Source organism: Calonectris borealis, chromosome 3 (genome assembly GCF_964195595.1).
Source record: "Calonectris borealis chromosome 3, bCalBor7.hap1.2, whole genome shotgun sequence".
Lineage (NCBI taxonomy): Eukaryota > Metazoa > Chordata > Aves > Procellariiformes > Procellariidae > Calonectris > Calonectris borealis.
Genome location: NC_134314.1, coordinates 30,002,183 through 30,016,930, shown reverse-complemented (window position 1 = coordinate 30,016,930; position 14,748 = coordinate 30,002,183). Strand labels below are relative to the sequence as shown.

The window sequence follows — 14,748 nt, the reverse complement described above, 5'->3', positions numbered from 1 at the left end:
GCTTTTTGCAAAGTCTCCTTTCAGATGGGTAGAAATATTGCTATACATACTCTGAAAATAGACAATTTGAATACATCAAATGTTGTTAGCTACAGCAGGATTTCTCGGTCGACGTATTGTGTTACTCAGTCTGAACAAGTCTGAACAAGATATCCACGAACATTATCAGTGCTAACTCAGGGCACTGCATGAGAAATAGCAGCTTTGAAAAGATATTTTGTGCTCAAACCACTCTTTATTCATGTCTATTAGAATAAAGAGGTTAGAGGATTATCTCTCAGCCTACACTTGATGCTGTTGCCTTTCCAGATTACATTGGTTTTTTGCATTGCTGAAAGGCTAGTGAAATGCATTGTCAAATTTAGATCACTACTGTTTTCTCATTGTCTGCAAAACCAGCACATTTTAAAATATAGGAATAACTATTTTTTGTCATAACACCATTTACAAGGTACAGGGAACTGATGAGATTAATTGTAGATTCCACAGGGAGATTTCAACAAGATTTTAGCCGCTTAAAGTGAAGTGGCTAATCCAAGTTTATTACCTAGTCAGTAGAGAAAGACAGGCATTTTATCTTCAAAGAGATAGTAGGGGTTGATGAGAAATTGACTTCTGGAGGTGGGCATCTCTTTCCACTCAACGGGGAAGAAGTCCCATGATGATTAGTTTAGATTATTTGCCTAACTCTGAAAAACCTAAAGCTATCTGGGTTTAATCCTACTTTGTATCACTGGCAATAACAATGACTTTAAGAGAACTATAAATGAGAACTAACTATGAAGGGAAGAGGGGGAAAACTGTTTTGTCTCATCAGAAACATATCCAAACCCAAAAGTTTTGGAATCTCATGTGGTTTGGATTCCATTTGGTTCTGACCAAACAAACTGTAGGGTTCAGTGTGTGTTTCTACTAGTAAATGGAATGCACAGAAATAGTTTCTGCTTAATTAGAAATGTATGTGTTTGAAATTTAATTTTCATTGAATACGTTCGGTAACCTAACTGAAGAGAAGAATGTTTTAGATAACATTTTGCAGTCTTTAATGAGCCTTTGCATAAACAGTATTTCATTGCTGTCAGTGATAATTTATTAAGATGGATAAGATAAAATCCTAAATATTTTATTTTTATGGCTAAAATATTATCTTAATTTTTTTTTTTACCAAAGTGCCTTAACGGAAGTCTTGGATCTAAACATATCTCGACACTGAGTAAATCTGAAATATAACCTCTTTTATTTTGCAAGTTTTCAAATATTTGAACCTACTCAAATCAGAAATCTTGATCTAATTTTTTTCCCAAACATTTGATTTAAAAAATACACATAAAGAAATAAATTGTTTTCTTCCTCCCTTTGTTTTTTTTAATATGAAATACAAAGTAGGAGAGCATTGAAATGATATGACTATACATACATACATGATTATTACATAAACAGTGCCCAGTGTATTTACTTAGTTGCTATGTTGAGCACTATGCATGTTTGGATGCCATGGCCAAAGCAGGAATATACCTTATTTTTCTAAAGGTACATAGTTAAGACACAATCTCTAGAAGTCAGCAGTAGAAAGGCTAAGACATGTAGCTGAGCTTTAGTGATTCAGTGTAATGCAGAGGATTGTTAGTTACGTGGTTAACATTTCTCTAAAATAATAAATCCATATATTTTTTCCAAAATTACTGCATGTGCATTTTGTCCATTGCTTGTCAGCTCTTTTGTAAAATAAGTGCTTGGACATGGGAAAAAAAATAATAGAAAAGAGGCAGATATGCAAGATAGTTTGGTCAGTATGAAAATTATTACTTGGACAGTGTCAGGGAAACTGGAGCTGAAGCTAAAGCTAAAGATCTTTTAATTTAATTTGTCACCATGGAAAGATAGAAACTAACACATGTAGCTAATTAGGCAAATATACTGACTGGACTAACGTGAATTTATGAATTTTATTTGCATGAATATCTATATATGATAATGATGTGCACTTCTGCAAATTGGTATGTAGTCATTAACAATCAGGTGCTTCTCAAGCTGTTCGGTGCCTGCATTCTTGGGAGACCCAAGAGAGAGGCTTCCAGACAGTAAAAATTCAGATGAAATTTCGTGTATATAGCATTATATAACACTTCATAGTATGTACATACACACACATGAATGCATGCATGTACTATATATATAGCATATATAGCATATAACGTAAGTGTATATTGACCTCTCTGAACTCAGATCTTATCACATGCTGCTCTGCATGCTACTAAATTAGAGTATAAATATACTATGGTCCAGAGAGGAAGCCAAAGAAAATAACTTTATTCGAGCAATGTGAAGTTCCCAAGGATCATGGTACACCACACTGTTGGGGTTCTCTTTGTCACAGGGGGCTGCCAGAGGCAGGGACTGCAGGTGGCTTCAGCAGCCACCCGCACTGCGTATGGTCACAGGGACCTGCAGAGCCACTACACAGGCTTAGGAGAAATCTCTCTTCTGGACCTTATAAGGCAACAGCACCTCCAGGTAGCAGTAGGTGGGCAACACACTGGAATCAGGCTGTCACCTGAGGCTTCAAATTCCCTTTGTACATCTTGGTCTGTAGCTGGGGACAAAAAAGTTCGTTCAAATCTTCTTGAGTGCAGACTGCAGAGCTGGGCTGCCAGAAACCTGAGCAGCTCCAGGAGCAGGTCCTTTCAACAGGGCTCATCTTCTTGAGCATACATCAGGTGAGGCCACGTAAATATGACCAGGACAGGATCAGGAACTGTAGGAGGGAAAAGGAAATTTCTGAAGAAAGAAAATATGATATAGCTATAGCTGCAGGCACCAGTAGCTACTTAGTGACTATTGAAATTTCAAGTGCACAGAAAAAGGTTTGAACACTCCAAGAATCACATGAAATGTTATGTGGATACTGACCCCAAACACTAAGTTCCTTAGCTAAGTTGTCATTTTAAAGAAAAGCATAACAAGTAGCTACTAACAGTCTATCTTTCATACTTGAGTGGAGTTCATCAGTCCTACAAGCAATTCCCTTTTCCATTACAATCAATAACCTCATGTTGTAATTCTTAACTTATTTAAAGTTTTTATTTTTGGTAATAAGGCAGTTAGTTGCAAAGGACAATACCTGGTATTTAGGGGCCGAAGTATGTAAAAGAAGACTTTAACAAAACAAATAGGCTAAGCTTTTTGCTCCATTGAAATTAAAAAGTTTGCCCACACACTTTTAACAAAATTTGAACTCCCCCTGTGGTTTCACTGTCCTCTGTGCTCACCTGGAAGAGGCACATCTGTCCCCACTGATTCTGCTCAGTAAGTCTAGTCAGTGGCAAGGAAATAGAAACAGAGACTCTTAGGGAGCTGTAAGGGGACAAACAGGAGATATAAGCGGACACAGGAGAGGTACGTAAGTTCCTGCTCTAGGTACTTCATATTCACTGCCTCTGCAGTCATTCCTGCAGAATAACCACATCTTACTTTGGGGATTACTTAGGATTGTGTTTTTCACTTGCTACTCTTCTCTGCTTTGTATTTTACATAATCTGCACTGTTCTTGCATCCCGCCTAAAGTGAGAAATCAAAGCCATACTGTTGCTTCATGTTCCTTCCTCATGCCCTCCCCTACCATGCAGTTCAGTAAAATTATTCTAATATTTGTTTTTCTACATTTTGAACTCAGCTTGAACATAGCAGGGCTGAAGCTCAGCTCCTTTCGAAACCTTCTCGATTGCCCTTATTTTCTGTTGAACAAACCATCATATTTTCTACCTATTTCTTTCCTTTTCTCTCTGAACTGAGCTATATACAACTTGCTATTTTTTTCACCTCACAAGCTCTAAGAGCAGCTATTTTCTTTTAAAGCAAACCAAAACTCTTAAGTCCTTTATCTTCCATACCAGCTGAAATCTTCCTGCTCTGTGACTCTGTATGATTTTCTATTTTTTCCCCTCAGTCTATACAAAACAAAAATGCTCAGACAGCATTTCCATCCTACCTGTCTGATCTATTTTGTTCCCTTTCAGGTGAGATCCAACTCATCTGACTCTGGTGCCTGCAGTAAGCTAGTCATCTTGCGACTCTATGAGAGAAAGACGTGTATTCAGACAGTAATTCGTCCCACCCATTGAAGATGCTTACTTTCTTTCTAGTAATAGTGCAAGTTTGCCAAAATAATTACGTTAGACCTAATGTAAGTGAAATGCATTCCCTGCTTGTTCTCTCTGCCAGTTGCCCTTCCTTCTACAACATATTCAAGAAGAGTTTAGTCCTTACCTTCAGTACTGTGCAAAATCTTCTCTACCCTAAATAACCTTGCTTCCCATTTAACGTGGTGCTCTCACTCATTCTCACTTGATTTTTTTAAATTAGGTCAAACATTTTTAGACCAGAAAGGGCTATCTAATTTGTAATAGTGCATCCCTCAGTTCATGGAACTTTGCGCAGTGATTCCTTACTTAAATCCAAATTTTCTGTTTCGTTTTGAAGACAGACGTGAAAGACACTCTAGATCCATCATATTTAAGATTATGACCAGTGGGTATTACTCACCTTAATTTTTTTTCAGACATCTACATATTTTGTTTTCAAATCCTCTTGCCTAGGTGGAATATTTTCTAACCTTTCTATAAAACCGTGATAATTTTCTTATTCAGTACAGAAGAGCCATTTTTATAAAACACTCTGGAAGATAGAAAAAAATGGGTGATTTATTTTATCTTTCGTCTGTTGAGAAATAAAATCTAATTTTGTATTCAATTCTTAATGATGTAGATCCTCTGAGAAGCTGTGTCATGTTGTTCTCATACAATTTGCAAAGAGTAATTCACGGATGATTGAAGCTGTTCATTGGTCTTTAAATTAGCTGTAAAACAAAAAAGAGCTGAGCTTCTCCATGTCCATATCAGTAAAAAAGCCTGCTTCACACTTAAGATTAAACAAGAAAGCAGACTATCATGAGACAAGGAAATGGATGGAAAAAACATTGAAAGTATCAATATCAAACAGATCAGGGAAATATTTTTACTGTCTCCCATACTTTGATAAGTTTCTGGTATGCTTACATATTTATTCCCCTGTTAGGAGTCTTGTAGAAGAGCGAAAACAAGAGCTAGGAAACACCTTTTTATGTACTTTACTGCGGAAATCAAATACTTTACTGACCTATGAGTAAACATTTTTGGTGAAACTATTTTTGGGTGAAAAAGAAATGTAAATTGCGTAATGTTTTCAACTGAAAATGCTTCTGATCACTATTCACATTAATAGTATTATTCAAATGCAACTCAGTACTCATTTCTATTTACCATGTTAAAAACCAGATGGGAATAGAAAAGAGAGGCTTTAAATACTAGCAATAAAAATGATGTCTAGCATAGGAAAAGCTGTGATATGAGGTTTGAGAAATAAAGACTGTTAATGTTTGAAGGCAAACATGAGAACAGTAAGTAACATGCTGTACAAACAAAGTAGACTGGCTGTTCTTAAATACACAAACCGGAATCCTGTAAAGAAGAGCACACATATTTAAATTTCCATAGGATTTAGAAGGGTTAGGTGTGTGATTACCCTGTGGGACTCATTGCCAGTGGATATCATCAGCACAAGGTATCTGTTTTTATAAAAGGGGTCAATATTCACATAGATCTTCAGAGCACCCTGTGTTAGATTTCCAAGGATGAAGAAGAAATTAAGACAAATTTGGATATTAACCCTTTTGCTCCTAACCACAAGACCACCTTTTCAGTGAGGAACTGCAAAACCCATTCTCTTTAGACAGTTCATTTTGCAAAGAACGCCTTGCCTTTCCTGTTAATAGCTGATATCAAAGACAGCTCTAGCATGTTGAAATGCTGCCTTTGACTGGCACAGCAACTCCTGCGCTTGCAAAGGGTTTTATTTCCCTACCGCTCTGAGGCAGTAACAGGTGCCACAACGTGCCACAGAGCACAGGGACGTGTGCTCCGATGCTGCATGGGACTCAGGCGTGACCAGACCCCGTCTCACTGGGCAGGAGGAGGGTGCGCAGCAGCTGCATGGCTGCAGCAGGGTCGTTTCAGGAGGGAGCACATCTGGCACAGCTGGAGATAGAATGGGAGGAATAAACTGGAGGAGGACTGATGGAAACACATCTCCTTCTCCAGTGCATGATTTTTATATGGAGTCTACCTGCTGGTGTCTGCTGTTATTGCCTTACGTTACATTGGTGGTCGTGTTTCTCAGTGAAGAGTTTCCAATATTACTACGTTTGTTAGGTCAGCTTGTTCCTGTCATTGTCAAGTCCGCTGGCAACATGTCGCACATCCTTTTCGTTTCATCGGTTTGACACAGTCACCTCTTATAGAGCTGAGAAATTGTTTGCTTTAGAAACGGTGTGATTTAATAGGGACCATGGGAAAGGATTTCTTTGAATAAGCAGATAATGACAGATTGATCTAGGACATGTGCACTTTCTTCTGCCGTGGCAGTTTTCTGTTGCTGAGAAGATAAAGCTGATGTTAACTATTTGCCCTAGTCCGATGTCAGCTGCCCTTAGCAATGTGAATGATTTCAATATTAAAAATGTAAGAATGGCACCACTATTCCACTAGAAATAATAATAATATAATTTGTATAATTTGTAGGTTTTTGGTAATATTTTTAGTTTTGTGTTATTAATCTTTTTTAAATATGTGAAGATAATTTGTTTATATTTGTAGATATTATGTACCAATTACAAGAGAAACATGAGTAATACTAATTGTTTCTCAGTGGTAACTTAAATGCAAAATACAGGTAGAACCATAGAAAAACAAACATTAAGTGCTTTTTTGTGTACTACTGATTTGATATAGATATCTAAGTATCTATATGTGCTACTCTGCTTTAAGAAAGATGGCCAGTCTGGATTTGTACTTGATTTTTAAAATGAAAATCTGAACCAAAATCTGAGCATCTTGTGAAATTTACATACATGCTTCCCTAAGTATATTTTCTGAAATGAAAATAAAGATGCCATTATTTCTAGAGGCCCACAGAGCTAGCAGAACAGTTGTACTCATGAACACAATCCTCCCTCATAAGAATGTTAGACTTTCAGACTGTGTATCTAAATCAGCTAGACCTCTCTAATATTTATTAGCTACCTTATCTCTAGTAACTAATGCTCTGGATAATGACTGTACTAACTGGGAAAAGAGAGAGTAACTCAGTTCCCTGCTATACCTTTCCAAACTTTAGTCATCATTGGCTTCATGGACTTAGTTTGCCAGTGATTTATTTACTGGCTACCAAGAAAATATATTTTGGGACCTGTGCTGGAGAACAGTAAGTATTCTCAGTAGTTATTCACTAAATATTATTTAAGAAACAAATCCCCTTTCATATTTCCAAAACCAGTCAGTGATATTAAGTCATGATGATATTTTTTATCTATCATACAATTTACAGAAACTTACTATTTCAATAGGAAAGATAATAAGAAGAAAAGGACCTGGGGGTGCTGTTTGACAGCCGGCTGAACATGAGCCGGCAGTGTGCCCAGGTGGCCAAGAAGGCCAACAGCATCCTGGCTTGTATCAGAAATCGTATGGCCAGCAGGACTAGGGAGGCGATCGTGCCCCTGTACTCAGCACTGGTGAGGCCGCACCTCGAATACTGTGTTCAGTTTTGGGCCCCTCACTACAAGAAGGACATTGAGGTGTTGGAGTGTGTCCAGAGAAGGGCAAGGAAGCTGGTGAAGGGCCTGGAGCACAAGTCTTATGAGGAGCGGCTGAGGGAACTGGGACTGTTTAGCCTGGAGAAGAGGAGGCTGAGGGGAGACCTCATCGTGCTCTACAACTGCCTGAAAGGAGGTTGTAGTGAGGTGGGTGTTGGTCTCTTCTGCCAAGTAACTAGCGATAGGACGAGAGGAAATAGCCTCAAGTTGCACCAAGGGAGGTTTAGATTGGACATTAGGAGAAATTTCTTTACTGAAAGAGTGGTCAGGCCTTGGAACAGGCTGCCCAGGGAAGTGGTTGAGTCACCATCCCTGGAGGTATTTAAAAGACGTGTAGATGAGGCGCTTAGGGACATGGTTTAGTGGGCATGGTGGTGTTGAGTTGACGGTTGGACTCGATGATCTTAGAGGTCTTTTACAACCTTAATGATTCTATGATTCTGTGATAATCTGCAAATGATATAAAAGATGAACTGCCTCTAAAAGGTATGTGAAAGCTGCTGGAGTGATTCTAACAGATTTTGGAGAAAGGCTATTTTAAATGAATAACTGTCTGCCTTTTGATTAGCGGGCTGTCTAGACTGGTATATAGCCTAATTTTAGACTAATGCTAGAACAATATATAAATTTTAGTCTCATCATTTAGAAAGATCTATCATTAATCATAACAAGTCCAACTGGAGAAGATAAATTTTTGCTTGCTTAATGTTCTTTAAAAACATTACTTTATAGGACTTTTCTGTTAATCTATGTTATTTCATATAATCTAATTACGTATTTATGCATTTATTCAAATAACTTTAGCTTGAAGACAACAGACAGATATATAAAATTTGGAAAATTACCTACCATTGGTAGATGTTTAAATTAAGTATATTTGTAGCTTTACTTTTTAAACAAATTCATATATCATTAATATGAATGCATATCACATTTGTGTTTTTCTTAGATATTGATTTTATATCATTTATATCTCTTAGGAAAACTGATTTAAAGAATTAATTGGGTCAGAGTTAAAGTTGTTGTTTTTCATGAATTATATGTTTTTATCTGAAAAAAGTTTGTTCAGTAGATGCAAATTTAACAGGTAACATTTCAGGACATTATAAGAAATACTTGCAAAATTTACATCAAAAGTTGACAATATTCTCATGTCAAGGGTTGCCAGTCAAACTTTACTTTGAATAATATGAAGACACAAAGATCTCTGTGTGACAGGTGGTAGACAAGAAATGTCTACCATCTTTGCACAGGAAATTAAACATGTGTAGAATAAGGGATTGAGTACTGCTTTTACAAAGGCAAAAACCTCAGGCTTCTGTCCCTGGAGTTGAAGAAAACGCTACTCACTGCAATCTGTAGGAAGATTTTCAGAATCTTTTTAATTCTATTAATCTAATAAATAGCCACAGTTTATTAGCTGTTGATAAACTTCTAATTGATGGTCGGGTTCATAAAGAGGTCAAATCTGCTAAATGTCAGTAAACAATGTTACAGGATGACTGAAGTGGTATTCAAATAACTATTACTTGGATGACATACACAAAACAGGGCCAGTATACATATCCTCCCTGCTCGCTATTGTGTTTTGGCAGCACCTGCAACAGAGTGAGTATTACACAAAATATTTAAACAAGACTTCCTTACTTAATCACATCTTTTAAAGGACATAGTGCCTTAGTATTTATGGAAGACAGAGAAAAAAAGCTATTTTCATAAGCAGCTTACAGCTGAAGAAGACCAAAAGGAAAGATGTCACAAGGAGAAGTGGATGTGACAAAATTCTTTTTTTCTTGCTTCTACCTTTTTGATTTTTACTCTGTTTTCCTATAGACTCTTATATTTACTTAAAATTTTGTCGTGTGCTTTCACCTATCATTCCTCAGGAAGCACTGTTATTACTTAACTTCTTACTTTACTGACTTAAAGTATCCTTGTCACCTCCTTGCCATCTGAAGCTGGAGGATGCTCCACTAACATTAAAAGGCTCCAAGAAGTCTATGACTGTGGATGAGTTTGCTGCCTTCTCAGGGAATAATCAGACAGCCTTGTGCTGGACTAGCTGGAGAGCCTTCTTACAGCCTCGCAGCTGGAAGTCCTACTTTGCCTCAAAGAAGAGGTCACAAAAGATGTGTTTGTGCCTGCTGGCCACTGCTAAAGGAGATATACTCCAGTTTGGGTAGTTTGGTACTGGAGAGATTGGAGTGCTCCCACCAACTTTTGTAGTGCCTCAGCATGAAGTTTTTAACTTCTACTTGAAGGGTGGTGAATGCTTGCTGTTGGTGATCTTCCACTGTGGATCTGAAAGGTTTGCAAAAATTCATCTGATCATATTTTCAGCCTCCTTGGAAGAATGGAGGACTTTCCTCCCAGAAATGTAGAAAGAAATATTTTTTTCACATTTCTTCATATCTTAATATCACATTTTACCCTTGGTCTAGTTAGTTTATTTTATTAAATGGAAATTAATACCTTATGTAGTTTAACTTGAATAATAACAATACATAGACACCCAAAAGAAAAGCAGACTGAGCAATCGAGAGGTTTGTGAAAGGAAGTTACTGTGCCCAACCCTCTGCTCCATTACAGAAGTTATATGCAGATGTAACTGCTTTCACATCAAGAAGTTTATGCAGTCCTATAGCTGCTGTAATACAGTTAAGAAGACAGCTCCATAACAGCAGGCACATAAATGCATAAACTTCTCCTAAAAGTCTGCTGCCTGTGGTGGAGAAGACTGCAGGCCCCCTCAGGAAGTCTTGGGAAAGGTTTAGTAGAAGACAAGTGCCCTTTTTATCATGTTTCTGTATCCATGCACTCTTCGAAGGCATTGAAGGAATATAGCATCTGAATTCTATCAGCTTTCAGTGGGAAATAGGTATCCAGCTGCTATTTGTGCTCCTAAAAACACCCAACAAAACAGCTGAGGTATCCCTCAGAAATTCCTGGCTTTATTGCATGATTCCCCTGTGTTCTCTATCAACATGAAAACACATTTAAGTTATAGACCATTCCAAAAAAAGGGGAAAAAATTGTGTTTATTTACAGAAATGTTTCGTGATCCATATCTTTTTCTTATTTTTGTTTTTACACTCCATGTCATAGTTTCCCACTATTGAGCTTTTTAGGAGAACAGCCTCATTATTTTGTTTGACGTGAACATTCCTCTTCACTTACAGAGTCCAGCAGAGAGCCTGATGTAAACAGCCTCGGAAGTCCAACTCTCCTTCACCTGTTCTCTCAAATTGAGTTCATTAAGCAGCAGATGGCCAGGGACAACGTACAGTTTGTCAGATTTGAATCAATAGACCTCCATGGTGTGTCAAGATCAAAGAATGTTCCTTCTCGCTTTTTTCACGTGAGTTTTTTGGTTTCTAGCTGTACCTTTATGTGTTTTCATGGCCCTGTCCTTAAGTTTTTTTTTTTCATAGTGCTGGCAGAACTTAGAACAAATTATCTGTTCCCTCCACTTGTTAATGTTCTGAAAGGATCTGGACGGTTTTCATTACTGCAATCATCTATTCCTCTGTACCCCCAAATAGTAATCTAATTAAATAAGGCTAGTAATTTCAGTTCCTTGAACTTCTAATAATCTCTTTCCTCAGAATTATCTTTTCAGGTTCAATGCATTAGAAAGATTTTGTTTTACTGAACGTCAGTAAATTGCAAAAAGAAAGGAGTAAACACTAAAAGAAAGATGACTGAATGAAAATCACTTTAGCTGTGAGAAATTTTACAGTCATCAATCATATAAGAAAATACCATTGGGTTGCATGATGACTTAATAGTAATATTTGCCATATTGATGATTCAGGAAATAAAAACCAAATTAGGAAGCAATTCTCACCGTATTTATCCTTAACCGATTAGCCTTTTCAGTATATTGCTTCTGTGATACTTCCTGTGCGTAACTACATTATACTTTTACTCGCATATCACTATGAACATTTTAAGTTTTACTGAGTGATCACAAAAAAAGATATGAACATGGAAAGATGTAGAACACTTTTGTTTCAAGTTCCTTCTAAAGCCTAAGCCATGTTTTCATTATTTCTCTTTTAGAAATTGCTAAACTGCAACTGTATCATCTAGATAAATTTGCTCGCTCTGATGTCATTTGGATTTTGTCAAAATAAACTTTCTCTCAGTCATTTTAATTCTTGTGAGGGGTCATAGGTTAATTGCAACTTCTCTTTCAGTTGTTATGTCAAATTGCAAATGTCTAGATCAGTTTGTTTAAAGACAGCTTTTGTGTTTATCTTACCATCTGAACAAAGTGGAGCTTTGGATGACAGTCTAAATTTTTGGACACTAAAAAAAATGTGTATGTGTACACACACACACACATATGTGTGAGTAATTTCCCTTCATACTGTGCAGTTTTGGTTATGGGTGTCACACAGGGAGAATTGCTACCACTGGACTGTCACCTACTTAAGAGAAGGCAGACTTTATTTATTCATTTATTTCAAGAGAAGCCACTGTATGCAGTTTGAAGTATTTCAATAATTTTCCATCTGGATAGGCAAAATTTTGTTTTTTCAGCTCTGAGCTTGCCCCTTTTTAGGTTTGTTCTGACTCTTCTGCTCACTCAGATGGTAATACTTTCCCTTAGAAAAATAAAGGTAAGACATAAACATGAGCCAAATTTCACTTGATAGAACTTGGCATAATTGCAGTTTTCATTAGCTAAAGGTTTGAATGTAAGACAAGTTGTAAAGGTGCTTGTTTGAAGTTAGATAATCCTTCCTTGGGGTCCTACCTACATTTCATTTGCGTAAGCTGAAGCTCTCTGTTCAAATGGAGAAGAAAGTACAATTATAAGTTTATCCTGTTTGCTACCTAGAATGGGAGTACTGAAACACTAGAATAATTTTTCACTTGGAAGTGCTTCCCTGCATTTTAACCCCAAACTTATTAAGTCCAAAAAGTGAGAATTTTCAGTTAAACTTTGCGTCTGAACAATGGTGAGGTATGTGTTATGGCATATAAAAAGAAGTCACAACCTGAATTCATATTGCCATGAGTCTTGTGTGGTCACTTGGATCTCTGTCAAGGAAATGCTCAGAAGATATTAAAGCCTTATAGAGTAACTATAGATAGAAGTTTGACTTGCAAAGTTTGCACCTAGCTGATGATGCCCATAATTGTATAAAGACCATTCAAGATAAGTGTTGAACATTTTTTCAGTTCTTTATGGAAATTTAAAAAATGGTCATTGGGATACTTGATGCCAGGGTTTTCGTACCAATCTTGTAGAAGATTGTTCTGCATCATAATGACACAATAACTGGCTGTTGCCCTCCACTTTAGTGACCATTGCCTTTTAGTGTTCTTTTAGGAAAAATACTATTGTTCTTACTGAGAATCTGAGTTTCATATATTTCACTTACATAAAAATATTGTTGAGTTCTTTTCTCATTTCATAATCTGTCATTCTGCTCTGTTTAGGAGAAAGCAATTCATGGTGTTGCCATGCCCAGAAGTTATCTTGAGCTGACCCTGAATCCTAAAGATAATGAATTAGATTACATAAATGCAACCAGTTTTAATTGTGACATAATCCTGAACCCTGATTTATCAACGTTTCGAATTCTGCCCTGGACTGAGCAGTTTGCGAGAGTGATATGTGATTCCTTCACCGTGCTGGGCAACCCGCTAATGACCTCACCGAGGCACATTGCCAAGAAACAGCTGAGCCAGCTTCAGGACAATGGCTTTTCTCTACACTCTGCCTTCACTTATGAATTTTGTATTTATGGCATTACTGAGGTTGTAAATTCGAAGACAATATCCTTTCCCGCAGCCACGATACTAAATAACCATGACCAGACTTTCATTCAGGAGCTCATTGAAGGAATGTATTATGCTGGTGCCAACATTGAAAGCTTTTCTTCTTCCAGTGGGCCTGGGCAAATGGAGATCACTTTTCATCCAGCGTTTGGCATAGATGCTGCTGACAGTGCCTTCACTTTTAGAACAGGCATTAAAGAGGTGGCTAAGAAGTATAACTACGTGGCTAGCTTTTTCTCAGAATCGGGGTTCTATAATTCAGGGGCTCTGTCACATAGCCTCTGGGATTTGAATGGCCAGAAGAATTTGTTTTCTGCTGGTTATGGAGGTGAGGAGCTCTCAGATATTGGAAAAAATTGGTTATCGGGTCTCTTGGCACACACAGCAGCTATCAGCTGCTTGATGGCTCCTACCACCAGCTGCCGTAAGCCTTATTCTAAATACAGTAAAGAATCAAAAGAGACTGTAAATGCAAAATGGGGATATAATGATAACAGCTGTGCCTTTAATGTCAAATCTCATGGTGGAAAAGGCACTCACATAGAGAATAAATTAAGTTCTGCTACAGCAAACCCCTACCTGGTACTTGCTGCTACTATTGCTGCGGGTCTAGATGGGGTAAAGAGAGGACTTAGGTATGATGATATGCTCCAAGAAGAAAATCACGCTGCTGATCTAAAACATTCGTTAGTCCCTCTGAAACTAGAAGATGCTCTTGTTGCACTCGAGAAAGATTCGTGCATCAAGGAAGCATTAGGTGAAACTTTTGTCCGATACTTTGTTGCCATGAAACATTATGAGTTAGAAACTGAAGAAATGGATAGCGAAAGGAATAAATGCCTGGGGTATTTTATTTAGAAGGAGCACTCTTCTGTAGTGATGCTGTGTAAATGCTTACGGTGAATGGTTAAGAATCTTGAAATTAGTAAATATATTTTAAAATGTTTTTAATGCTTTGGGATTTTTTTTTCCTCCTTTGTATAGTACATGGTAATTGCATTGTATTGTCTGTGTACATTCAGGACTGTGCAAAGCTGATATGCATGAAATAACATTAACAGACTTTTAAAAAACAGTATTTTTTTCAATTTAAGTGAACAGACCTGCTGGTGAAAAGAAGAAAAGAGAAGGTGAAATGGAGAAGAACGACTATACAACTGTAATAGGACTGTATAATGTGCAGAAAAGTAGGAATAATGGGGATGGGGGGGGGGTGGAAGGAGAATTAAGGCAGAAGGCAAATTTCTTGTTCAGCATGGTTAAGGGAT

General features: G+C 37.3%; 1 protein-coding gene across 3 annotated transcripts in view; it reads left to right on the top strand.

The window, feature by feature from the left end:
* The window catches only part of LGSN (lengsin, lens protein with glutamine synthetase domain), a 66,191-nt gene extending 51,853 nt beyond the window's left edge, over nt 1–14,338 (top strand). For all 3 annotated transcript variants that reach the window (XM_075145264.1, XM_075145266.1, XM_075145265.1), the window contains 2 exons: nt 10,867–11,045; nt 13,139–14,338. In XM_075145264.1, the coding sequence (XP_075001365.1) occupies nt 10,867–11,045; nt 13,139–14,338 (1,379 nt within the window). The remainder of the gene's footprint in view (nt 1–10,866; nt 11,046–13,138) is intronic.
* Nucleotides 14,339–14,748: the final 410 nt, after the last annotated feature.